Source organism: Zootoca vivipara, chromosome 8, assembly GCF_965207765.1.
Source record: "Zootoca vivipara chromosome 8, rZooViv2.hap1.1, whole genome shotgun sequence".
Taxonomy (NCBI): domain Eukaryota; kingdom Metazoa; phylum Chordata; class Lepidosauria; order Squamata; family Lacertidae; genus Zootoca; species Zootoca vivipara.
The window spans coordinates 81,011,674-81,039,403 of record NC_142591.1 but is presented as its reverse complement, the minus strand read 5'-3'; the positions used below and the strand labels follow the sequence as shown (position 1 = coordinate 81,039,403).

At 44.0% G+C, this 27,730-nt stretch overlaps 1 protein-coding gene across 2 annotated transcripts in view; it reads left to right on the top strand.

Moving 5' to 3' along the window:
* Positions 1–27,730, top strand: part of COL22A1 (collagen type XXII alpha 1 chain) — a 180,488-nt gene that overhangs the window by 76,366 nt on the left and 76,392 nt on the right. For both annotated transcript variants that reach the window (XM_060277589.2, XM_060277590.2), the window contains exons 10-21: positions 1,017–1,061; positions 3,417–3,470; positions 4,063–4,101; positions 14,558–14,611; positions 16,052–16,105; positions 17,201–17,254; positions 19,630–19,683; positions 20,369–20,413; positions 22,810–22,863; positions 23,650–23,703; positions 25,683–25,718; positions 26,223–26,252. In XM_060277589.2, the coding sequence (XP_060133572.1) occupies positions 1,017–1,061; positions 3,417–3,470; positions 4,063–4,101; positions 14,558–14,611; positions 16,052–16,105; positions 17,201–17,254; positions 19,630–19,683; positions 20,369–20,413; positions 22,810–22,863; positions 23,650–23,703; positions 25,683–25,718; positions 26,223–26,252 (573 nt within the window). The remainder of the gene's footprint in view (positions 1–1,016; positions 1,062–3,416; positions 3,471–4,062; positions 4,102–14,557; positions 14,612–16,051; positions 16,106–17,200; positions 17,255–19,629; positions 19,684–20,368; positions 20,414–22,809; positions 22,864–23,649; positions 23,704–25,682; positions 25,719–26,222; positions 26,253–27,730) is intronic.

Sequence of the window (27,730 nt, the reverse complement as noted above, 5' to 3'; positions counted from 1 at the left end):
ATGTTAGCCGCTTTGAGACTCCTTCGGGTAGTGATAAAGCGGGATATCAAATCCAATTCTCTTCTTCTTCTACCTCGGTTTAAGTACACAATTGGTTCCGGCAGTCTGTACTTAACCTGAAGCATACTTAATCTGAAGCGAACTTTCCCATTGAAAGTAATGGAAAGTGGATTAATCCTTTCCAGACGGGTCCGCGGAGTACTTAAACTGAAAGTACTCAAACCGAAGTGTACTTAAACCGAGGTATGACTGTAATAGATATAAATATAATGTTATGACTTTATCATTAATCAATGCTATTAACTGTGCATGAGATTCTATGCATGTGGATTCTTCTACCAAAGGCCACCTTCTCATATGTTGGAGACAGTTTTTAGATATAGGTTGTATATTCACGTTGCGTTTTGTGAGGTCTATGCCTTATGACTACTGCCCTACATATTCTCTCCTGGGAGGAAGTTGGGCATAACAAGGACAGCAAATTTTCTGAGAATTCAAACAGAAAGAAAGAAAGAAAGAAAGAAAGAAAGAAAGAAAGAAAGAAAGAAAGAAAGAAAGAAAGAGAAAGAATTAGTAGGAAGTAATAGTCTTCATTGTGCAAATTCATCCTAGTTATCCTATATTAATTTATTCTCATGGTACTCATGCTAGCTAGGCAAGTGATCGTATCAGGGGATCTTAGAATGAGGGCTAGTATATTATCTAAGATAATCAAGGGGTAGTCAACCTTTTTATACCTAACGCCCACTAATGAATCTTTCTTGATGGTAAAATTTCCTTACCGCCCACCAGTGCTCGATGGAAGGAGAATTCAGCTTGTGTCATAGAATCCCCTACTGCCCACCTAGAATCCTGAAACGCCCATAGTGGGTGGTAGGGACCAGATTGACAACCCCTAATCTAAGGCAATGTATTTATGTATTGCATGGTTGCTAACATGAACAATTAAGGCTATCTTAATGTGATGGAAGCAATGAGAAATTATGTTGATAAATAATATTTCTCTCTCATTTCAGGGTGAAAGAGGTCTACCTGGGTTTGAAGGTCTCAGAGGCCAGAAGGTTAGTTTTGCCTGAGGGACCAACAAGACTTTTATTTTTATTTAAACTTGATCAATTCAAGTTAAGTAGCTTCTGAATCCAAAACAGAATATGGGCTCTAATTGAGCTGCAATTTTATTGTGGGAAGGAAGCAGATATGTAGCTGCACTGCTGCCATGAGTTCCTGTTTTCACAACAGTTTCCTCTTAGCTCAGCCCTGGAAGCTTTCATGCATGTTGTTCTTGGCATCCATTGTCTTGAGAGACAATGGAGTGCACCTCTGGTGGTGAGATCAAACAGCTGCAATCCTGGGCAGTGTGGATGGAAGTCCTGGGCTGCCCAGACAACAAGAGCCTGCTCTCTCTCGGCCTCACTAATGTAATCCAAAGGAAAGCAGAGCAATATGTTTGGCACCAGCTTGGCTGTAGGAATTGCCGGACCATCCAAACCTCTTAGGGACTCCACTCCGGATTTGTATAGGGTTTACTTTTCGCCTTTTCTTCTCCTGAAGATATACTGCAATGCAGTGGAGGTTTACGATCAAAGTTTTCCTTCTTCTGGATGGGCTACCTTCCCAGGTTGTCAAGCCCCATCTGCCCTCCACTTCCTTCTATAGCATGTGCAGAAACAGCTTTCTTGGCCTTTGGACTAAGTATCGGTGCCATCCGCTCAATCCGCCAGAGCCTGTCTTTGCATGCAGTGGAAGTCCCTAACTCACCAAGAGCTTGAGATCCATTGGCTACCCTCACCTTGTTTAGCCGGCCAGTCGAAGAGGGAGCTGACTACAGGGTGCGGACAAATGGTGGATGACATACCCCAGAAGGAGCATGGTGTGTTCCCCCACCAGAGGTACTACCTCCTCCTCTAACACCCCATACATCTCACTGGATGTCACAGGATGATAGAGAGAAAATGAAGGCTTGCTTTTCTTATAGCATGAAATGCTTCTCCAGCTTAATAGTTAAGCATCCTCTTTTTGCTGGTTGGCAAAAGAAGAGGGAGAATGCATTTTGGAAGCAAGGTTATCCATTGGTTTAAAACGGTATAGAGCTGCAGCTTTGTATCCATTGTCCCCATTTCCATTTAAAGCAGCCATAGGACTGGGCCTTGCATTTCTCTGGCTCTATAAATAGAAGCTTCCCATTTTAATCAGTGACAGTTTAACCGATGAGAGTCCCTTTGCACAATGACATGAGAAATTACAGTAAGAGCCAAACCAGGGGCTGGCAGCAATAGAACAGGGTGTATTTTAAATGGCTGCCATTTCCCCAAGTGTATGGACCCAAAGATGGTCTCTGGAAATGCTAATGCATCAGTTTAATGTAAGTGAAATTGAATTCTTTATCGGGGCACCTGGGAGGGAAGTGAGCCTTTTAGAAGCTGATTATATTTAGGATGCCCCATCTCTCCTCTAAAATGGTCCAAGAGATGAATACTGATTCCTGCTTAGCACAGAGAGTGGATTATCCACCTACATCTCTATTTAGCGGCATTGAGTGGTTCCTCTTGACACTGATGTAAAAAGCCTTCTTTTAAAAATTGAAAAAGAAGACCTTCTGACATTACTTTTTCTTATCTATGAGAAGCCTGAAAAAATAATAATAGAGAGACTTGCTATGGGTGATCGGCTTTTTTGCAACCAGTTTTGCAGGTTGTAAATGGAACAGGAAGCAAAGAAATGCACTTTATTTTCCTGTTGCATCACATGCTTTCTTTGTTACATTGTTAAAGGGCCCACTTTGGAACCAATAATTTTATGCATGCATGCCCACACTTTTGAGTATTGCACACAGCATGTTGAGGAACTGTAGCTCAGTGGTAGAGCACGTGTTTTTCGCACATAAAATCCAGGTTCTCTTCCTGACATCTGCAGTTCCAAAGATTGGATAGTAGATCTGTGAAATACCACCATTTGAGACTCTAGAACACTGCTGCCAGTCAGAGTAGACAGGACGGGATTGATATACAGACTGATGCTGCTCTAAGGCAGCTTCTGTCTGACATCATAAGAACATAAGAAGATGAAAAAAAAAAGCCCAGCCAGAGGAGGCCAAAGGCCCATCTAGTCCAGCATTACTGTTCTCATAGTGGGGAGGATGAATGTATAAATGATATACTGAGAAAAATAATGACAGCAAATTGCAGACTGGAAAAGGATGGCAGGGAATACTGACCATATTCACCTGTCCGATTTCCATTCCTGTTTGAAGATGGAGACACAAGCTGACCCAATTTCTGTGACTTTCCCCCATTCTGATGAAATTCTCAGATATCCCTACTAGTTGGTCTAATAAAAGGCAAGGGTTGGATGGGGATCATTGCATCTTGTACTCTTGAGCTAACACTTATTCTTTTCTTTTTCTTTTTTTTGTCAAGGGAGAAATTGGACCAATTGGACTTCCTGGCCCAAAGGGAGAAAGAGGAGAACCAGTAAGAATATTTATCAGAGCTCATACATTCTGGATTGTTTCCTTCCCTGTTCTAACATTGTCATGTGCTAATAACAAAAGGCATGTAAAGGGATCACAAATAACACCTGGTTGACTTACTTGTAACTAGATTCTGGATCCAGGACTCACAGTTTTATCTGTGAATTATAGATGCAGGACTCTGAAGAGCTAGCCAACAATTAAAAAAAGGAAAGAAAGTACACAAGGTTTGAAAATGACTGCATACACTTGAAATAATTGTTCTGCAGTTCAACCACTGCCTTGCAGCAGTAACTTGCTTTCAAATCCCATCTACTGGATTCTTAATTTATATCTCCAGTGAAAGAAATCCCATGCAGTGACTTCTAACGTCACTCAGCTACAGAGTCCCATCATGTTCCATCAAGGACTGCCTCTTCTGAACCTTCCTTTTCCATTGGGCTACTTGTGTTTGAGATCAACTGACATTATCATTGGTTTTCCCTTAGCTGCTCTCAGAATGTCTTAGAACATCCATTGGTAGTGATAGCTCACTGTGAGAATTCTTGTGCTATAGTTATTGTGTTAACTGTGGATTTATTCTCTCCTTTTAGGGTGGAGGAGGAGCTGGCTGGGCAGAGAAAGGAGAAAAGGTATGGTCATACTCAAAGCTGGGTAAACTCTAAAAATGTTATCTATGCAATTATTATTATTATTATTATTATTATTATTATTATTATTATTAATTTTATTATTATTCCCATTCTCCAAGGAGCGTCCATGGTGCTTCTAGTCTCATTTTCTCTCCACAACAATCTTACGAGCACCAGAATTTTGACAGTAATCCCTGAAACAAGAAACATGATTTTATGTTAGATTTCTTCCATGTGTGTATGCAGTTTTACCTAATTCACACATTTTTGCAAGCAATTTCCCCTAACACAATGCATTGTTGTTATTTGTCATTTTCATGAATGTGCATTTGTATGCCCACTTTCCCTTAATATATATACTTTTGTCCTTTTCTCTCTGTGTGTGTGGTTGGAGAACTGTAGCACAAAATTCAGAGAATCATGAAGTTTGTCTGATAGCTGGCATTCAAGCTTGTGTCTTGCTTACTGGGTAACTTCACTCCAAAAGCAAACAAAATGGAATTTCTCCCCCATCCATAATTGGGTCCCTTCATATTGCAATTAACCAGGATCAAACCCTTAAGGACTTCTTAATGTGGCGCTAGGTGTCAACTGTCTTGTTTTAGAGGAAGCCTGGGTGGCAGTACCAGTTTCTTCGTGTCAGCTGGCAGGTTTGAAAGTCCTGTGCATGGACAGAGTTCCATTCATTCTCACAATAGTTTGTGCACGCAGTATTTCAAAACCTGGGCTATTAATCAGATTACATAAAAAAACTGACAAAGACTAAGTATGAGGTTTTGTCTGCTACATCTGTACAAAATATCATTGACTGGGCACCAAAAAGGGTGAAGGCAACAATTGATCTGATTTACGAGCATCCAGATGTATCTTTTTAGTCTTTTTGCATCTATTTTTTTCCGATGTTTAACATAAATCTTTATTTGTGATTTCTTTAAAAACCAAAATACAAATACGAATATCAATCACTCTCAAATCATAATAAAAGAAGTATACACAAATTATAAATCAATACATAATGCATTCATTCTCTTCTTACAAGCAAATTTCTTGCTTCTATAAAAAGAAAAAGAAAAAAAGAAAAGAGGAACATACAAACATACAAAAATACAAAAAAATATACAAACAAAAGAAAAAGAAAAAAACACTTCCAGCCATTTACCACACGCTTCCCTCCGTTTATTCACTTTCCCTTGCTATACCTCTTACTTTTCAACCTTAAATCCTTTTCCGTATTTACCAATTAATCTTCTCCCCTTATACCTTCACTCTAAGCACATCACTATCTTATTCTCTATGTTTCCTTTTTCCAAGTAATCTTGGACATATTTCCATTCCCCCATTATTTTCTGTCTTGGTACATTCCTAATTATTGCAGTCCTCAAATATTCTAACATTTTTCCCTCCCACTCCTGAACTGTCCTTTTGCATCTAGAAAGCTCCTGGGACAGCTCTCCAACTCCCAAGGGAGCAATTCAGAAGATATGCAGCTGCTGGCCACATCTTGCCAACATCTGTCTGACAGGTTTGGCATCAGCACACATGTGTGCTTGTGCCAAGCACAGCTACTGTTGTTGTTTTTTGCTTAGAAAAAGAACTGAGCGCCTCTTCAAAATGCAAAAAAAGGGTTTTGGATCTGTGGAGCGTTCAGCTGCAGCTGCATCACAAGCTTGTTCTCGCCCTCTCTCTGGCTGAATTGCCACCTGGTGCTATTGACCTGTTCCTTTGTTCTGACATCAGGTGTGGCTGTTTTTATTTATTCATTGCTTTGAAAAAAAGAGGCTTTCTTCGACATTCTAGAGATACACAAAAGCTCTCAAGAAAAGTTGCTGGTGTTGACGGAACACTCTGTTCTTCCCTTGAAATTCCTTTGAAGTTTATTTGAAGTAGCAGCTAAGGTTGCTGAAAAAATGAACCAGCGCACCAAAACCCTACCTACCTGATGCAGCAAAAAGTGTTTCTTGAGGTTTAGACTTCAGTGATCTGCTCTTTGTTCCCTTCCAAGTACAGAGGACAGATAAGCTTCTTCCTCCCAATATCACCCCTTCCCTCACTGTTTGGATTGCTGCTGTTGTCAGCTCTGACAACTGTGGGGAAGAAGGCTCTGGATTATAGGACTTCTTCCTGAACCTAGACCCAAAAGGAGTTGCACCATCCATGGTTCTTCTTAGCCTGATGGCAGCATGAGGATGCTCTGAACATTTCAACCTTTGAAAATAAATCAGAATGCATCCATCAGAATTTGCACCAAAATTAGAAACATAGTTCTTGGCTCATTTTTTAAAAAAATAACAAATGTATCTGAAATGGTGTCTTTGGAGAAAAAAATGGAAAGGTATATTTTAAGAGACAATACATTCAACACTGTGCATTGAAGTATATATTTAAATGAGTTGTTGTTGTTTAGTCGTTTAGTTGTTTCCAACTCTTCATGACCCCATGGACCAGAGCACGCCAGGCACTCCTGTCTTCCACTGCCTCCCGCAGTTTGGTCAAACTCATGTTGGTAGCTTTGAGAACACTGTCCAACCATCTCGTCCTCTGTCGTCCCCTTCTCCTTGTGCCCTCCACCTTTCCCAGCATCAGGGTCTTTTCCAGGGAGTCTTCTCTTCTCATGAGGTGGCCAAAGTATTGGAGCCTCAGCTTCGCGATCTGTCCTTCCAGTGAGCAATGGCATTCAGGAAATTAGCATCTCAAAACCCAGACTCTTATAGTTGTGAACCCACAAGGGGTCTTCATTAAGGAACCAATCAATTTAAATCTTTAATTCGTGGATCATCCAATGGGGGAGTGATAGACATATGTCTTGTGCTGTCAGGGATCAAAGCAGCTGAGAACAGTTACCTGTTTTTTCTCAATTGCATGCCGAGGTACCAAGACATCCCCCCATTAACTCACACCTCACACAATATTTTAAGTTTAAGGTTTTTGGCATTAATTTGGCCACAACTTTATTTAAATACAACTGAATGTGAGTGGGACAGATCTGACTCCCACTAGCCTAGTAGGGGAGCCAGTAGGTAAGCACCCTTCCGGGAGAGATCGGAGCAGGGGCCACGCCCTTGACCTCATCCCTCAGATGCTCCCCGAGGCTCATGCGCGGCCCTGGCCCATACCGGGGATACACGGACAACATGTATAGCCCCAGGATTCCTTTAAAGGAATACCCCTAAAGGCAGCAGCAACCATGAGGGGCAGGCCCAACCAAATCCGTACCCCTCAACCATCCAATTTGAACCAATGCCTAATCGCCAACCTTACAAGTTGTGACTTATTGCAGCGTAGTAGGCAAAAACCACCTGGCACCAGCCAATCAGTCAAGTGGCAAAATTCCTACCAGGCCCCTGATCCAAAACAGGCGACCACATGAGAGGCGCAGCAAGGTCAATGCAAAAACACCTAAAATTAGAGGAGGGTGGGCGGGAGATTCGTTGCGAGCAGCAAAAGTGGAACTGAAAGCTGCTCTCTAAGCATATATAGGGTAAGGCCGTCAATCAATCACTTGCTGCAAGCAAATTTCCCCAGCAATAGCACACCCACCAATCACACATGTGGCCATCCAAACTGACCCGCCTCTCCCACCCTGGGATGTCTTGTTAACCCTTCCGCAACCCATGCAAATGGGTCAGGGTCACTCCGTTCCCATTCCCAGAGACGTATAACCCAGCTGGGTCTTTAATCAGGCAAAAGCTGTTACTCCCAAAACACATCATTTTGCACAGGAACAGAAAGGAATTCATCTTAAAGACACAGCACATTCCCTAGGCTGCTGGGTTTTGCTTCCATCCCAGGATGCATCATGCTCTGAATCAAAGTTTATACATACATAGAATCTCCCAAGTTCTCTACAGATGCCAGCAAAGATCTGTTCATCGCTTGGCGCGGTAGCACTTGTAGCACCTTGGAAATAGTTCTAAAAATAGCACTGCCCTCTGAAATCTTCTTCCACCTTTGGCATTTGGGTAGCTACTACCGCTTGGTATCAAAGGGGACCCGGGAAGTTGTGGTGGCTGATGTTTGAAAAGGAAACACTTTGTTTCTCTGCCATCACTCTTTACACTAGGAGTGGACAACCTGGTACCCTCCAGATGTTGATGGATCCCTGACAATTGACCAACAACATCTGGAGGAAAACCACCTTGGCTAACCCTGGCTTAAAATGACAGCACCAATAACATGATTGAGAAGAGGGGAAGATGCAAGGCACATCTCTGTCGTCATTATGAATGATTTTCATAATTATCATTATGAACTGTCATTATGAATGATTATCATAGGTTTCCCCATGAATATATGACTGGGAATATCTGGAATTTGTTGACTAGTGACTTGTTAGAGACAAATGTGTGGGTGTCCAGATATATCCCCTTCTGCTGCTCCCCTATCCCCTCATCCAGCAAATTAAAACAGTGGGGGCACACGTATTTCAGTTCTGTTCCATTTTATCTGTTTTAGCCATAGGCCATAACAAAGTTCGAGATACAAATTAGGGCCATCAATTTCAAGCATGGCAAGAATTAACATGTCAGAAATCACGGAGCTACAACAATAGTAAAACTTCAGAAATCCAATTTGCAGTCTACGTTATGCACATCATAAAATATCTTGGGCTGCTGTAGAAAAATTAGCTACTTTATCCCTTATTACTATTGGCGAGTAAGTTGACATTTCATCTTTGCAATACACCAGGCATCCCCAAACTTTGGCCCTCCAGATGTTTTGGACTACAGTTCCCATCATCCCTGACCACTGGTCCTGTTAGCTAGGGATCATGGGAGTTGTAGGCCAAAACATCTGGAGGGCCACAGTTTGGGGATGCCTGCAATACACTTTTGCCTAGCATCTTCAGAAATGGAGCAGTGAGATATATAATGAGGGTTTTCTTCTATTGCTTCGATTGTGTCATTTTTTCAGATACAATGGAGTTGTGTTTTTTTTTAAAAAAAAAGCATATTGTGATAGCATATATTAAGTTAATGAATCTGTTGTATTCTAAACCAGGAGGGGGCTTTCTTTGAAGGAAAAATGTGGAAATAATGGATAAATAAGTTTTGAAACCATGATTAAATTAGGACCAGTCTCCTTTCATTATATTTCAGGGACCTGCCCAAATTTGGAGGGCTTTCTGAGGCAATCATTCTCCTCAACACATCATCTAGGCAAGCAACAGACTTTAAGGTCCTTCAGCTCAGATCGGCTCATGGGAACATGGGAAAAACTCTGCTTGGCCAGGCCCAAAGTCCATTTCTTCCAATGTCCATATCCCATCACAGAGTTGCAGTCCTCAGAGTTCCCTCTGAAGAGTGACTGTTTGATATATTACTCTGGGAATGATAGATCTTTGAGTGGAATTGGGAAGTCTTCTAACAACCCTTACTGCCCTTAACAAACCACAGCTCCCAGCATTCTTTGAGGGAAGCCATGGCAGTTTAAAGTGGTGTCGTGGTACTAACGGGTGTGAATGTGGCCTAAGGCATGTGTCTAAGGCAGGCATACCCAAACTGTGGCCCTCCAGATGTTTTGGCCTACAACTCCCATGATCCCTAGCTAACAGGACCAGTGGTCAGGGATGATGGGAACTGTAGTCCAAAACATCTGGAGGGCCGAAGTTTGGGGATGCCTGGTCTAAGGCATGTGTCGCAATGGCCAGGTTGGACGTATTTGACAGTATCTGCCTTTCATCTTTTTCTGAGCCAATCATGGATCTCTGCTGTCTCTCTCTCACAGCTTCCTTCTTTAGACCAGGGAGTTGTGTACAGGTGAATTCCTGTGTCATAACATTGCAACAGGAAAAGCCCGCCCTCTCTAGCAAGTCTTCAAGTTTTCAGAAGAACTCGCATACTCAGAAGTCACAGTTTCATACTTAGATAAAAGAAATAAGCTTCAGTTGATTTTTTTTTAAAAAAAATGCTGTAATTACAGGCTTTTAGTTTTAGTTTTATTCACTGGCTTCTGTGACCCAGAATAATGAGCACATAATTGTTTCAAGACCGCATAATTGTGCATCTCAGCAGCCGAACTCTTAGCACCGCAGGAATCGCAGGGCTTGCTCGCCTGCAGTTTTATTTTGCTTTGCATCACTTCGGAGAACAGCGCAGCTGTCTCTATTTCTGCTTTACTGCTTCGCTGGTAAGGATGAAAATCCTTTCTGGGGCTGCACTGACATCTGCTGGCAGTTTTTTTGGCTCTCTGAAAATCCTTTTCATATGGACCTTTCAAGCTGGGTGGTTTGAAATTTTGTCTAAAGTTCAGGTACATGAATTAATTTGGACAGAACTTTCATTTCTTTTAAGGAACTGAACGTAATCTGGAGCGAGGGCCTGGCCATGAATCTCCAATATTGCTAAAGAGGGAAATAAGTGAGGGTAATAAATTTGGATTCAGCATTGTCCTTCCCCTCTCCAGCAGCTGGACAGGGAAGGATGATTTCTAACTCAGAAGTGAGCTTTTTTCTTTTCATTTTTTTCAGTTTTCTTTCTTCTATCTTCCAGGGTTTGGTGTGAGGATTTGGAAGGAGAGATAGTAAATACCATCAAGTGAAAAGGGATTCTAAGTGTAAATCTGCAGCCGTTCACAGCTCCTGCTGATGCTCAGAGTCCATTGGAAGTCCTAGTTTTTTGAACACAGAATTTATAGCACAGAGAAAAAGAGTGAACCCTGGGAAGCACATAGAAAGAGAAACATATATTCCAGGAGGACCTTTTCTTTAAAAAATCACAAAGTGAAGTGGAAATGCGGAGAACTGGACTGAAGACGGGGGGAATGAGAAACTGAGAGAAACCAAAAAGGAAAGATTCTGCTTTATTTCCCCCCCAATCACAGTTCCTCAGAGTCCTTGTTGTTCATCATTCCAGAATACCCCCAGGCTTCCAAAGCAGAATCTTGGCCAGCAAAGGGAGTGATCTGGGATGGAAGACAACACAGGAACAGGGGCATTGCTAGCCGCTTTGGCACCCGGGGTGTCAAAGCGGAGGCACCCCCCCGGGGACAGGGCATCACTCTGCAGCATCGTGACGCCCCTCGCTGGCCCGCCCCTCGCCTCCATCCAGGGAGAGCGTGCGTTGGCTGAGCAAACCCTGCAGCGCCTAGCGAGATTTTCGCCGGGCGGCTGCCGGGACCAGCTTGCTCCCTCGGCCAACACGTGCTCTCCCTGGACGGAGTTGAGGGGCGGGTCAGCAAGGGCGTCACAAGCGTTGCCTCACTGGCCTGCCCCTCAACTCCACCCAGGGAGAGAGCGCGGCAGCAGGAAGGGAGAGCGTGTGTTGGCCGAGGGAGCAAGCTGGTCCTGGCAGCTGCCCGATGAAAACCTTGCTAGGCACGAGGGGTTTGCTCAGCCAACGCGCGCTCTCCCAGCTGCGGCATGCGCTCTCCCTGGACGGAGGCGAGGGGCGGGCCAGTGAGGGCCGTCATGCCACCCACAAGCGTGCATTTTGGGGCGGGGCGCGTGTTTTGAGAGACGGGGTGGGCAGCCGTGATGGCGCCCCTGAGATCGCGCCGCTCGGGGGCGGCCCGCCCCCACCGCCCCTATCTTCCCACCCCCCTGCACAGGAATATCTACTGTGTCGGATCAATGGTCCATCTGACTGACAGTGGCTGTCCAGAGTTTCAGACAGGAGCTTTCCCCTGCCATACTCAGAGAGGCCCAGGATTAAACTCGGGACCTGATATAATTTTCAGTTGCTGCAAACAAATATGTGTTAGAAAAAATGATTAAGAATACACAAGCACATACACTACAATTACTTGTGCTCTATAAACTTATGTATCAGTATGAATCCCAGGGTCATAAGAATTAATAATCTCTGTTTTCTATTTATCTCATTTTCTTCTACTGATTGGCCTCTCGCATGGAAACTTGTATGGCATCAATTTTGCCTAATTGTTTAAATTAGAATGAAGTGCAGTTGCTAAGCTGGACTCTCCTCCTCCCATATTTTTGACAAATGTTCTAAGGCCAACAATTTGTTGTGAAGAATCACTTCACCCCCGGTAGAAAATTCTACTCCCTCTTTGGCGCTGCCAAGATACTAATAGCATTTTAATCTAATTAACCTAATAGGTTTCTGCACCTGGGTTTTCAAGAGGGCAATGATTTGTGCAGCTCCTGTATAGCCGCTTTGAACATTCATCATAACTGTTGCAGTGGTATCAACAAATTGTTGTTGAGTGCATAGTGCATTTGCAAAAAGGAGTGCAATTAATATAGGAGGGAGGGAGGGAGGGAAGGAGAGAGAGAAAAAATGAATTGGCTCTTTCATGAACTTGCAATCTGCAGGAAACTTTGTGATCAGTTATGAGTTAATGACTCTAGTGGGTGCCCTTGTTTTACTATGAAAAGTTTGGCCTAATCCATAAATAGTAACCAATGGACCTGATCTAGATTTACTAGGAGATGGTGAATAACTTTATGCATACCTTCCAATAATTCTCAGATAAAAATAAAGAGTTGTTTACTAGATGTAATGTTAATGAAATGAATGCTATTAATGTGCAAGATTTTTGCCAAGCAGATAGTTTCAGCCTCTAGACCAGGCATGGCTAAACTTTGCCCTCCAGCTGTTTTGGGACTGCAATTCCCATCATCCCTAGCTAACAGGACCAGTGGTCAGGGATGATGGGAACTGTAGTCCCAAAACAGCTGGAGGGCAAAGTTTGGCTATGCCTGCTCTAGACCAGGCACCCCCAAACTTGGCCCTCCAGGTGTTTTGGGACTACAACTCCCATCATGCCTAGCCAACAGGCCAAGTGGTCAGGGATGATGGGAATTGTAGTCCCCAAACAGCTGGAGGGCCGAGTTTGGGGATGCCTGCTCTAGACCATGGATGATTCCAACCAAAATGACCTCTGAAGCTGCTACCTGCATTTAAGAATGCCAGAAAGCAGCAATTTCTGCTCCAACCTACATCCCTCACAATCAGCACTATATCCATTCTGTGGACACCTGACATAGGTAATGTATGGAATTCATTCACACGTGATGCACTGGTGGCCACCAACTTAGATGGCATTAAAAGAGCATTGGACACATTTATAGAAGGCAAGGCCATCAGTGGCTATTAAACACGATGGCTACGTTCTACTTCCACAGCTGAAGTTAGGGTGCCTTTGAATATCGGTTGCTGTAAATCATATGGGGAGAGTGTTCAGATTCGGCTTGTGGGCTGACCATTGGCATCTCTTTGGCCACATTGAGAATCAGATGCTTGATTAGGTGGGCCCCTGGTCTGATCAAGCAGAGTTCTAACCATGATTTTAGTACATAGCTGCCAAGCTCTCCCTTTTTTAAAGGGAAATTCCCTTATGCTGAATAGGCTTACTCGCGAGAAAAGGGAAAACTTGGCAGCTATGTTTTAGTATGGCTGGTGTATTGCCACCCAGTAGATGCCTATTTCTGCACTGGAGCGAACTTTTCCTCCTTGTGTGAACAGGAGCGTAGCTTAGGTCGTCAGGTGATGCTGTGCAGAGGGAAGAATGTGAATGGTTCAGGTTAGACTGTAACATCTTCTGTCCTCCTAGGTCAAACAGATAGTTTAGTAGAATGCCTCTTCAAATGCTCTGACACCTCTGCCAATGAAAATGGGGCAGGCTACAATTTCCTTCCCAGCCAGGGAACAAAGTGAAGAGGAACAGCAGCCACTCCAGAAGTGAATGGTTTTAAGCAACAGTTGAGGTGGGAGAAAGCTACTGATGTTTTGCAAAAGGATAGGTCTTGCACCTTGATTTCGAGCGGAGAGACAGTATTGAAGCGAGAAGATTAACAGGTGCTGTTAGGCTCCTTCTAGGAGCCCCTGCCAAAACTCTCACTTTGGCTCAGCTCTGAAAGGCCCAAGAGACTTTCCCTGATGCTGAAGCTGGCAACCATAAGCGAGAGCAATTACCTTCCTGTAGCCTTTAATGGCCTCAATAACAAAGCTGTGTTATCTGAGACTCCTGGGAGGTCTCCTTTGCCAGAGTGCTTTGTCACTCAGTAACTGACTCTTCCTTCGTTCCCAAGACATCCTGTGCTTTTCATGCTTCTCGTAAAGGATGAAATCACCTCTGTGGCCCAAATAATGGGTTTGTTACAGAGTGGTGGACCTGACACTATTTATGTAATTAGCAGTTGTGAGAATGAGTTTCTCTTTAAAGCAAATAGTGTGAGGGTCTTGGTGCAAATTGGGATCCTGGTGGTCGGGGTACGTTCATCAGAATGGGATGTGAGAGAAATGTTCTTGATCTGAATGCTCTTGATTCACTGTATCCTCTTTGGTTTGTTTGTGCAAAATTCGGTATACAGCGTAAAATTCTGTTTGCAGCTTTCCTTCCACAATGGTATCCCAGTTTGTAGATTCCAAGCTTTAAAGCAGTCCACTCCAAACACTGCTTGTGGGTTTCAACTAGCTTGTCCCTTCAGTGAATTCTAGGATTGTCTTTTATTTCGTATGAAGCCTTTTGAACCCACTATGTTTTATCATTCCAGGGTGAAAGAGGAGCCCAAGGATTACCTGGGCTAATGGGTGAAAGAGGAGAAAAGGTAACCATCTGTTCAAAGCAGGGACAGAAGAAAATATCTGCCAGGAGTTTCCAGCTACACAAGTGGGGGACTGATACATTCGAACTAATAAAAGTTGGACTTTGAAAAGGACTTTCCCTAAAGATATTCTGCAGTTCAGCTTAATGGTCAGCCACACAGATTTTAGCAGCACAACAATCCCTAAAACACCACAAATAACATGGCACAAAGCACAATGCAAAGCAACAACAATGAAGCCTAGTACACATCACCAACTTGGCATCTATCGCTTGAACCTCCAGGAAACCTTTTCAAACATTCTGCCCCTGGGCAATGAATCTGTCCCCTATAAATGTAATGGAACTTAAACCCTGAATCTTAGTATTCTTATTGACTCCCCTGACCTACGTTAACAGCTTTCCAAGCAGTTTCTTCCTTGGCAAATTACAGGTGGTACAATGCAGTACACAATGACAAAAGAACTTAAGTTTCAGCCATGCCCCCATAAATAAGTTTTGCAGTAATCATCCCCTTTTGCATTGCCCTTCTGCAAATTCAGAGGATGCAGTTTGAAGCTTCTAGCACTGAGAATGTCGTAAAGAAAAATGAGCTTTCCACTCCACTCAAACGTATCTTCCCCAGCCTCATTCAATATTGCAATAACTGGTGGAAGATTATTGTTATTTTTTTGAAGTGCGAATTATATGCTATGGGTGAAAGTTCTTAATGAGGCGTCACACGGACACAGCCAATTATGGTGCATCTCACCACTGCCCACACATCTTAATTTTTCCAAATAGCTATTTAATAGAACAGCTTTGTTGCCAGAAGTTTCTCTTCTGAGGCTGTAGGCAGAAGGGTTTCAGCTCAGCTTTCTTCCAACATGTTCTACATATCATACCGTAGTTGTTTGTATGCTATATTGCTGGTTTATTTCAGCTTGCTCATCAGGCGAACCTGCAATAAACTAACAATATAGTTTATTGCAAAGCCAGTTAGAGGAGAGTAATTTGGAGAGGAGAAATAGTGGTTTGTGGGTCTCATGTCCTCATGTTCAGGAATGAAGAGTGACGTTCTCATACTCCTCTGCAATTCAATTTGCCACCTGGAATCTAAAGTGCAGCAGTCCAATATAATGTGGTTTTGTCTAGACTTGGCTGTGGGTGAGACAGAAAGGGGAGGGTGTCTCTTGTCTATCCAGGCCACCGGGACAACACCCCCTTGTCACTCTGGCAGACACTTAGCTGTTAATAAATACAGTGCTTAATACCAGAAATTTGGTTTGGGGGTTGGGTTTGGGCAATGAGTCCCCTCTGAGACCTCACATTAATTTCACTTGTGGTGAAAATGATTAGACCTGCCAATGTACATTATTCATGTGCTTCTGCTTTCAGCTGGTGCTAATTTGATGCTGATGATGGTTGCCCATTAATGCATTTATGTTAATTCTTATTATTTCAGGGCTCCCTCGGTGCACCTGGCATCCCAGGGAGAGATGGTGCCAAAGGAGAGTCTGTAAGCTTTTCACTTCTTCTCTTGTAATCTCCTTTTCTTTATATCATAAGCCAGATGCTACAAATCAATGTGCATTGAGTGGAGCATGTCTTGGGGATTAGCGTTGCCATTTTGAATGCATCCGAAACAAATGACAGCAGGTTAATAACCTCAGCAGGCCTCTCTCTGAGCCAAGGCAGCAGTCAGACGTCATATGGATTAACTGCTCTTGGATGCTCCGAGGAAGAATGTGTGTTGATGTTCATTAGAGGGTTGTTAGAAATACTGGCGACTTAACAAAGTGTATTGTGGGAGGTGGGGGAATCAACTCTGAAAAGCTCAGGTGTTTATTTCACTCCAGGCACAAGTTTGGCAGCAACAATTTGAGGGACTTAAGCTCAGATGGAATCTACATACCGTACATTGTAACTGGAGAAACAAATGTGATTTTTACTTTTGAACAGTAGGCTAGTCTCTCTCCCTCTCCCTCTCCCTTTCCCTCTCCCTCTCCCGCTCCCTCTCCCTCTCCCTCTCCCTCTGCCTCTGCCTCTGCCTCTCCCTCTACACACACACACACAAACTTTATCATAATCCAGGGAAACAAGCAATAGATCAGTGCTTCCCAAACTTGGGTCTCCAGCTGTTTTTGGACTACAATTCCCAACATCCCTGACCACTAGTCCTGCTAACTAGGAATGATGGAAGTTGTAGTCCATTCCGTCCAACAGCTTGAGACGCAAGTTTGAGAAACAGTGCAATAGATCAAGGTCACATTCAAGATAGGCAAAAAGATTAAAGGCGGGTGGAAAGGGAGGGCAGTGGGGGGATGTAGTCTGGCCAGATGAAGTGGCTCAGAGGGGTGCATTTGGCTCTAGGCTTGAGGTTCCTTATCACTAAGTCAAAGGATCTTGTCACACCAAGGATTGGAAACGTATCTCAGATCATTGGAGAGCTTGCAAGTCAGAGGCAGGAAACCTGCATAGATGAAGCATGTTCTAGTTTCAGTAAATATTAGATCCTCACTCTTCATAGATTCAGTAGGCTTTGCCTTCAGCATTCAACAATTTATAAAATGTGTAGTTTTTGCAACAAACATGCTATGCTTTCTCTTTTGAGGGAGAACCTGGACTTCCTGGAGCAGTTGGCCTCCCCGGACCACCAGGATTGAAGGTGAGCAGAGGGATCAAAGAGGATCATGAATGAAATTAAGGGCACCTTTATGAATGATTGAATGAATGATTTGATATGAGAGCCCACCCTTATACCTTCCAACTTCTGCAAAAGAACAAGTACCACACTTCCTGTTGGGCTTCTCTCATCCACGCCCACTATTGTCTCTTCCCTTCCGAATTTCCATTATGTATACAGACTTTTAATTAGGGGTGTGAGAGAGAGGGGGGAGGGAGAGAGAGATCCTACCTGCATACAACACTTAAATGCAATTGTGTGGCGATGTCCCTCGCTCCCCAGGACGCAAGACACAGTGAAATGATTTTAAGTGGGCGAAAAGGCCACAACTTTATTGGTTTCGGATGTTGAGAGGTATTGGCTTAGGCATTGGACCTAACCGACTATATCCGACTGTTACCCGTGTGTTACAGTCTGGGAGAAATTAACCACCAGAAAGGAGCCCAATGATGTACATCTACTGAGACACCTCCTGTGGCCACCATTGGGGGGTGCCATAAGGCCCTGACCTCCGCAGGCTCAGGACAAAGCTACCGCCCCCGGAACCCCTTTAACAGGATTAAATCTCCAATTTCTAAGCAGAGGATGACGTAATCTGCCCCCCTTCTTGGGCTGAGACCTGGGGCAGAAGAGGCTGAGTTCCCGCCTCCGGCTCATTTAAAAGAAGGGAAGCCCCGCCTCCCGGCCGACCCTATTGGTCGGCCCGGGTATGACGGAGGCGGGAACTCCCATCTCGCGAGGGGGCTGAGCACTCAGCCCCCATCGCGAGAGTTCGCTCAGGCCACACCCACAACACCACCTCCGTGAGATGCGGAAGTGGCTTTCCTCATCCCATCTCATCCCTTTCCTTAACCTAACTTTCTAACCCTCCCCAAGCTCACCCCTTACCCAGCACTATATGTGTGGGTACATAAAGCGTTTTTCATGTCCCATCAGATGTCAAAGAGATGAGTCCAGTGGTACCTCTGGTTACAAACTTAATTCGTTCCGGAGGTCCATTCTTAACCTGAAACTGTTCTTAACCTGAAGCACCACTTTAGCTAATGGAGCCTCTTGCTGCCGCCGCACCACCGGAGAACGATTTCCGTTCTCATCCTGAAGCAAAGTTCTTAACCTGAGGTACTATTTCTGGGTTAGCGGAGTCTGTAACCTGAAGCGTTTATAACCTGAAGCCTTTGTAACCTGAGGTACCACTGTAATTATATAACCTTTAGAAGACATCTGAAGGCAGCCCTGTAGAGGGAAGCTTTTTATTGTGTAAAGTTCTATTATGTTTTTATATATGTCGGAAGTTGCCCAGCATGGCTGGGGCCAAGGGCTCAGGTGCGTTGCCCCCAGGGGCGTGGCGCACCGCGCACAGGGGCAGGTATGCGTTTTGGGGCGGGGCAGGCAGCCGTGGTGGCGCCCCTGGGATCACGCTGCCCGGGGCGCCCTGCCCCCACCGCCCCTATCTTCCTACACTCCTGGCTGGGGCAACCCAGTCAGATGGTTGGGGTACAAAGAAAGTTGTTGTTGTTGTTGTTTGTTGTTACTGTTTGCTCTTCCTGTTCAGTTCCTGTTTGCACTAGCTCGCACTCACCTTAAGCATGCCCACATTCCATTGGATGCCAGGAACACCCACCCTCCTGAACAGAGGAGACGTGCAAAGGGTTTCTCTCCATGAATGAGTGTGGGAGTGATTGATGTTTGTGCCTTCTCCCCACTTCATTAATGACAGACATACCCACCCCATTTTGTGCTTTTGTCCCTTTTTCTACCCCCTCCCCCAATGGCAACCGTTTTGTGCTATGTCATGTCCCCATGGCAGGTTATGCCATGCCCCCACAAATTTCATTGTGTGATATCCCCCACAGCAGGCATTTTTGGAGGAGGAGGAGGAGGAGGAGGAGGAGGAGGAGGTCGAGGAGGTCTACTGGCCCCAAAGACTGGCGTACCCTGCTCAGTGTGTGGTTTTACCTATGTAAATGGCTATTTCATGCTTAAAATTTGGACATGTGGTTGCAACAACAAAGCATAAAGGATAAAGAAGGCAGTACTCCACTATTATGTTAACTGACCCTTATGTATTATTAGGTGATGATCCAGGGATGTATTCTGAAGATGTGGGACTCAGCAATGTCATTTCCCATCCTTCCTCTCCAGTCTGTTTTAAGATTCAAACAGTTGTTTTTTTCAGGAACAGCAGAGAGATGCTTTTGCTCACTGGATTATGGAATTGCCCTTCTAATAAGTTTGACTCCTGTGATCACAGTCAGAGAAGATGATGCAAATTCATTATTTTCTCCAGTAAGCAAGATGCCTTAGGTTTCTTCTGCGACAGTCCTGATCTTTGTTTCTTTCTATATATTTCTCGCCAGGGGTCAGATGGTCAGCCAGGTCCTCCAGGACGCCAAGGATACGTTGGAGCACCAGTAAGTTGTGGTTATTATTATTATTATTATTATTATTATTATTATTATTATTAATCACTTAACCTGCCCAATGTTCCATAAATAAGCCAACATCCCTGAGTGTTCGGTGTGATTTGCAAAATCCATTTATTTGGTAAATGGATGGCTGATACTCAAATGTGGCCTTGCCAGCACATAAGGACAGTTATCAACATATGTGCACATAGATAGCTCTGCTTCAGCAAGGCTTAGTTAGACGCTTGGTTATTTTATCTTTAACAATACTTTCCACCAGTTAAAAGTTCACCTTTTACTTGTTGAAACCTTATCTTGCTTTCCTTCACATACACATTTCACTGGAGAAGGTCATTCAGTTTTCCCCATCCTCATTATCTTGGTTATAAAGACTTCACAATCATTCTTTTTAGGTCTCGGAACAGCTCAACAATCCCAATGGATGGCTGATCAGCTCATTGAGTACTCCAAGGCCAAGGCCAATTAGCATATGCAAAGGCAGTTTGTGGGAATAACATTATTGGTATATTATAGACAACTGCTTAGTAGGCAGAGCACTAAATCAGCATTTCCCTGGCACAGGAAATGCAGCCCATAATGAGTCACTGGGTACAAATTGCTAGCACAACCGTGACTCACTGGGTAGTGGAGGGAACGATACAAAATCTTTTTTTCTCCCCCACTTTTTCAGGGCCTGCAGGGAGAAAGAGGCGAAAAGGGACCCCGGGGAGACAAGGTATGGTTTGTGTGCGTCAGATAACTTGTCAACAATCTGAGTGGAAGTTCTGAATATTCTTCCTCAGAAATGAATGCAAAAAAGAACTGGGAAATCGGGGGTAAATGTATGCACAGTTTAGGGCCTCAGATTATAAGGGGCCTCTAAAATAATAATTAAAAAAGTTACTCGTTAGATTGCTAAGGAGCAACCCAGACCCTCCTAGTGTCCCTATGATCTATGGGTGTCCCTGATTTAGCGAAGCCGTCCCGGTTTCTGATTTAATCCCATAATGTCCTACTTTTCCTTAGGACATCACTATTTTCATTGGAGAAATGTTGGAGGGTATGGAGTTAGCCGACCCCCCAAGCCATCTGGAGGCAATCCAGTATAGGGAAGGTTTTCTTTAATTTCTTTTTTAAAATGTATGTGTATTATATATATATATATATATATATAGCTTGGAACCTTCCCAGAGTGATTTGGGCAAGCCAGTAAGATATGGGGGATGTAAATGGTAAAATTATCATTATGGAATGGGGCGTCCCTATTTTCATTGGATAAATGTTGGAGGGTATACCGGTTCAAAAGGTCTTTCAGCAGTGGGGCAAATAATGCTGCTGTTCTGTGAACTACCCTTATTTTATGTGAACCACCCTGAGACCTTCGGGTATAGGGCGGCATTGCTGTTGTTGTTGTTTAGTCGTTTAGTCATGTCCGACTCTTCGTGACCCCATCTCCTGTCTTGCACTGCCTCCCGCAGTTTGGTCAAACTCATGTTCGTAGCTTCGAGAACGGCATAGAAATTCATTACAGTAATTAAATTAAGCCTGGAAACAAAGGGAAACAAAGCCTTTCAACGAGTGTTCTACACTGGTTTGCTAGGTCACGTGACCAAGCTGAATTGGCTTGGGATCCCACCCCTAACATGCCCTCAGGAAAGTGATGGCGCCTCCCCTTTTGCCACCTCCTGCACTGCCCACCCCCTTGCCACTGATGAAGAGTCACCGCTGCCTTTGGTGCTGATTATTGCTGAGCTCTCGCTGATCATGCTGTATGAGAGATCAGCACCAATTCTTTGCCAGTGGCAGAGGTGGTGAGGTGCTGGGCATTCACAGGGGCACCGCTTCAAGATCTTTACCCCATCTCATGGCTGGGCCAACCCAGCCTCAGAAGTCTCCCTTTGGGGGGATTTGCACCAGCCTCTGCCCAAGCAAGTTATGCCAGTGTATCTTTGGCTGAGTAAGGGTAGGGGGACTTATCACAGGCTGGTCCAGCCAGCAGAGTTGGAGATCTGCTGCATCCTAAGCGCTCATCACAACCAGGTTGTTGGGTATACACTGAAGTCCAGCTCTGAGGGCCTTCTGGCGGTTCTATCACTGCGAGGAGTGAGGTTACAGGGAACCAGGCAGAGGGCCTTCTCGGTGGTGACGCCCTCCCTGTGGAACACCCTCCCATCAGGTGTCAAGGAAATAAGCAACTATCTGACCTTTAGAAGACATCTGAAGGCAGCCCTGTTTAGGGAAGTTTTTAATGTTTGATATTTTATCACTTTATTATTATTATTATTATTATTATTATTATTATTATTATTATTATGGTGGGAGCCACCCAGAGTGAAATCCAGCCAGATGAGCGGGGTATAAGTAAATAAATAAAACATTTCCGAGCAAAACTCAAAGTTTTGGTGCTGAACTTTAAAGCCCTAAATGGCCTCGGTCCAGTATACCTGAAGGAGCGTCTCCACCCCCATCGTTCTGCCCGGACACTGAGGTCCAGCTCCGAGGGCCTTCTGGCGGTTCCCTCATTGCGAGAAGCAAAGTTGCAGGGAACCAGGCAGAGGGCCTTCTCGGTAGTGGCGCCCGCCCTGTGGAACGCCTTCCCACCAGATGTCAAAGAGGAAAACAACTACCAGATTTTTAGAAGACACCTGAAGGCTGTTTAGGGAGGCTTTTAATGCTTAATAGATTATTTTATTTTATTTTTCTGTTGGAAGCCACCCAGAGTGGCTGGGGAAACCCAGCCAGATGGGCGGGGTATAAATATTATTATTATTATTATTATTATTATTATTATTATTATTATTATTATTTATTATGGGTAGATGAGAACCAAAGTGGGAGGGATATAGTCAAAGACAGTTGCAGGGAACAGGCGAGGCTGCAGGAATCTGCTTTCACTATTCAAAAAGGCATGTTGCACAGACTGAGAAATGCAACTTATGTATAGAACCAAGCAGGTTAGTATTGGTTCCTCAAGCCACATAAACCTGACTGGAACTAAAGACTTGTGGTTCTAGCTCTGACGCTGCAGCATAGCCAAGATCCAGGGTGGAAATGCTCTCAGGTTCAGAGCTGATGTGATGGCCCAGGATGTATGTCCAACGCTCGAGTCTTCATTCCTATTTCTTTGCTTAGGGAGAACCGGGTCTCGATGGTTTCCCCGGAAAGCCTGGTGTGGATGGGAAGCAGGTATGTGGACAATTCAAAGTGGTACGAAACCATTTTCTAGAATTAGTTGTGAATTTAGAGAAGAACTTGCATCTTGAAATCATCCTCCCACCCCCAAAAATGTAGCCCCCTGCTGTATTTTCTGTGTGCATGACAGTGCAATCCTGTAAATGTTTCCTCAGTGGAACGTATCCCAGCTAAATAAATAACAGGCCAGATACCTGTTTCTAGACATGTAATTGAAAAACCCTCCACCCTTTTTTCTATTTTGTGCATATATTTTTCATGTCTGCATATATATCCTCTCTTTTCCCCACCATTTAAGTTTGTTTCATATATCAGTATCTCCATTTGTTAGCTCTTTTTCATTGCAGGTTAGCCTCAATTATACCATGGAGTAGTCCCTTATTATTACAAAATATTGGAAAGTATGTGCTGCCATAATTAGATGCCGTATCCTTCTGTGTACCCTCTTCGTCACCTTTTGGGCTCAGCCATACAGCTGCAAATAAAACATTTCAAGTGTGTTTTAAATGAATTATGCAAATGTGACACTAGATGGTGATGGTGAGCTTATGGCAAATTCAATATATATCTATTCAAAACGCTTTTTTTAAAAAAAGCATTTTCACAGCGGTTTTTTAAAATATGTGTCTAGATTCTACCTTTGTGCCAGAACTGGATCCTGTCCATTTCTAACCACAAGCAATAATTCTCCCCTGGAGCAGCTGTACCCTCCTAACAGTGGCTTTGCCGCCAAACACATGCATCTGAATACCTTTTGAGTGTTGCTTCATTCGATTTCAGGGCATCCAAGGGAGTCCAGGCCAACCTGGTCTCATGGGACCCAGAGGAGAAAAGGTAAGGTGTTGTCTGTGTAAATATAGCCTCTGAGATGTGCTTGCTTACATATCACATCACATTCCTGTGACGTAATGTAGGACAAACTCAGAACCCCTATCCCAAGATGGATTTCACTATATTCCCAGTTTTATAATCCCGATGCAGCCCTGGCCATACCCAATTCCTGCTCACTTTCCCTGCCCCGTGTAAATCAGCTGGCCAGGTCGTACGAGGCTCTGCTAACTACATGCCAACTTACGTGGTACTCTAGAAATGTCAGGAACTGGCGTGACAGCCTCACAGGCTGCAGAATGGCACATCAGAATTTTGATGATATATCGGATCCTCTCCCCTCCCCATTTCTTATTTGCAAATATAACAGAAATAAAGAAGAAAGGAAAAGGTAACAATAATAGTAATAATAACAATACCGTAATATTAATGATTGATTGAATTTATATACCGCCCTTTACCCGGGGGTCTCGGGGCAGTTCACAGAATAAAATCAAGATATAAAACCACAAAATACCTAATGAAAATAAAAACAGCAACCTAATAGCCCCCCCCCAACAAAAACACCACATTTTAAAAGGGCATAGGATGTAAATTGGATCAATCAAAGGCTTGGTTAAAAAGGAACGTTTTTTCCTGGTGCCTAAAGGTGTACAATGAAGGCGCCAGGTAAACTTCCCTGGGCAGAGCATTCCATAGATGGGGAGCCACTACAGAGAAGGCCCTGTTCTTGTGTTGCCACCCTCCGGACCTCTTGAGGAAGAGGCACATGAAGGAGGGCCTCAGAAGTTGATATCAGGGTCTGGGTAGGTTCATATGGAGAGAAGGGGTCCTTGAGGTATTGTGACCCTGAGCCATAATACTATTAATTTCATTGCCAGGTGACATTAAAAATAAGAGTATTCCATCCATTCTGCTTTAAACATATAAATTAATATTGGCAGTCCAAATATCCAAAGACTTATATAGACGAAATTAATAGAATCATAGATCCATAGAGTTGGAAAGGACCCCAAGGGTCATTTATCCAACCCCCTGCAAAGACACATGTGGTCCCTTCCAACTCTGCAATTGATGATTCCAATCACACATTCAAATATAGAAAAGGCAGTGAGATCTTCAAATCTTCTTCTTCTTTGGCGATCACTCGTAGCCAAATAAGATTGTCTTCCATAAACACAGTTTTAACAGTGAGTCCGTAAGTGACTATGGAGGCCAATTCTGGATCCACACGTCCTTCCACAGTGGGGACATTGGTTTCCAGGTGGGAGTTGATCACGGTGTGGATTTGCCAAGTGTGCCTTCCTCTTAGCATGTTTCTCCTTTGCGTCCTGAGTTCGAGTGTCTTCAAAGCCCATGACGCCTTTGGTAAAGGCTGTTCTCCAACTGGAGTGCTTGCAGGCCAGTGGGATCTTCGAATCACTGGGTGGGAGGTGGTGGGTCTTCCCTTCCAGCCTTGCAGCGTAAGCCTCTTAGCTGCCATAAGGGTCGGCAGAACCCATTGTCCATCTATTAGTCCCCACACTATAGAAATATGATTTAAGAATGAAGTCAGATTCCTAGTGAAATTCAGTAGCGCCAGAATAGGAAAGAGGAGCTGTGTTTCTGTGTGTGTTGCAGGTGAGATTCAGGTACATATCGGAAATTTTGGTTTGCACAATTAAAGTGGATTAAAGTGCTCCATCACCTTAGAGCAACAAATCCAATTATTATTATTATTATTATTATTATTATTATTATTATTATTATTATTTATTATCTCCCAAAACACTGCCTTTTTGCTGTAGGATAATCAAGAGGGAATGTATTGAAAGATGTGGAATGAATTAATGCATAATAGGAGGATGTGTAAACATAACTGCCCTACAATCAAATCAGAGCAAATGCTCAATAAAGATCAGACAAAGCTTTACCAGCGCCTTAACTTTCTAAACTTAACTGGATTGTTTTTTTGTTTTTTTCCTCTCATTTTCTTTCTCATCTAGGGTGAAATAGGGCCTCCAGGGAAGCCTGGCTCAGTGGTAAGAGCTGTTAACATTTGAACTGTGTTTTGTGCTGGTTGACAAAACAAGTTCTCTTGAATGGGTTCTCAGGATCTCGAGAAATTCTGAAATATGTCCGGCGTCAATGCCTGAGCAGAGCATAGAAATGCTTTCTCATAGAATAGTTGGTGAACGATTTTCCTGAAGCTGAAATGAGAAGGGCATGCCATTCTGAAGAATTTTGTGGAGAGATGCATGAAATCCTTGCCAGCTGTGAAATTTTCAGATTGGATGGTGGAAGGAAATTGAGAGAGCCCTTGGGGAGTGAGGTAGTTTTTGCAGTACTCTGTTGACTTACATTCCCATGATCTTACTGCAGCAGAGTTTTTGCACTTTTTGTTGCCTGCTCGGCTGCATAACTTCAACTAGCTGGATCTCAGGGGGAATGCAGGGCTCAGCTAAGTTTCCCCACCTACGGGATAGAGAGCAGGGCAGAAACCCAGACTCATCTCCCTTGTGCTACATATTTATCTTCTGTTTCAGGTACAGATGGAAGGTTTGAAAGGAGAGCAGGTAAGGTCTTTCTAAATATTTTTGCGCTGTCAATAAAATAATAATAATAACCAGAAATCCCAATTTTCAAGAATGACCGTGCTGACTAAGTTACTATGATAAAGTCAACCCAAACTGCAGAACCAATAAATCTGGGCTGAGCAGTTCGGAACCTTTTCCACTCTGAATAAACTTTATTTTGAATCAAAGGAGATACCGGCAAGTTGTTTATCTTCTCCCTAATAGCTTTTTTCCAAGGTTGCAGTCATCCAGCCCACACAGTTCTTGCTAGTTCACGGAAACTCCGAAATGAAATTGCTTTGTCTGTTTTCATTACCCGAGGAGAGCAGAGAGGGGAGGAGGAGACACCCTTCAGTGATGTTTGCTGTCGATGCACTATCTATCTGGAGTCGGTTTCAATTGTTGCTCCGAAGTTTATATTCTTCCGTCCCTCTTTTAAACCTACAGTAGTTCAGAACTAGCAAAGCAAATAAAGGTGTACAGTCATACCTCGGGTTACGAACTCCGCAAACCCGGAAGTATTTTTGCCGCGTGTGCGTTCTGCGCATGCGCAAAGCGCGAAAATTGCAAAATTGTCCTTTGCGCATGCGCAAAATGGCGCTTTGGGTTATGACCATTTCGGGTTATGAACTGCGCCCCAGAACGGATCGTGTTTGTAACCCGAGGTACCACTGTACTCTGAAAAACAGTATATTGGGTGAAATCCTTGGCAGGTTTATCTGGAAGTAAGGGAGGCGAGTGGCGCTGTGGACTAAACCACTGAGCCTCTTGGGCTTGCTGATCGGTAGGTCAGAGGATTTGAATCCCTGCGACAGGGTGAGCTCCCATTGCTTGGTCCCAGCTCCTGCCAACCTAGCAGTTTGAAAGCACATCAAAATCCAAGTAAATAAATAGGTACTGCTCCAGCGGGAAGGTAAATGGTGTTTCCGTGCGCTGCTCTGGTTTCACCAGAAGCAGCTTAGTCATGCTGACCACATGACCTGGAAAAGCTGTCTGCGGACAAACGTCGGCTCCCTCGACCAGTAAAGCGAGATGAGCGCTGCAACCGCAGAGTCGTTCGCGACTGGACTTAACTGCCAGGGGTCTTTAAGACCCTTCTAGGATCAGATTGTATGTGAGAGAATCAAAGGCTGGTCCACCATTCCTTAGCAACTTTTCAGAAACGTGACCAGTTTAAATTGTGGAGAGTCATCCCTTTGTTTAAACAAACTACTACTTTCCAGCATACAAATCTCTTAGTACCGCTTTAGCACAGGGGTGAGGAAACTGTGGTCTTCCACTTGTGGTCAGACTCCAATTCTCATCAGCCCCAGTCATCACAACCAATGGTCAAGGATGGTGGAGCTGTCATTCAGAGGTAGGGTTGAGCCACTATGCTAGCTTCCTGTGGCAAGTGTGCCATTGCTGCTTTCCAGGAGGGGGAGGGAAAGGATGAGGTGTCTGGAAGGTTGGCTCAGGGTAAATGCACCAGCAGCACT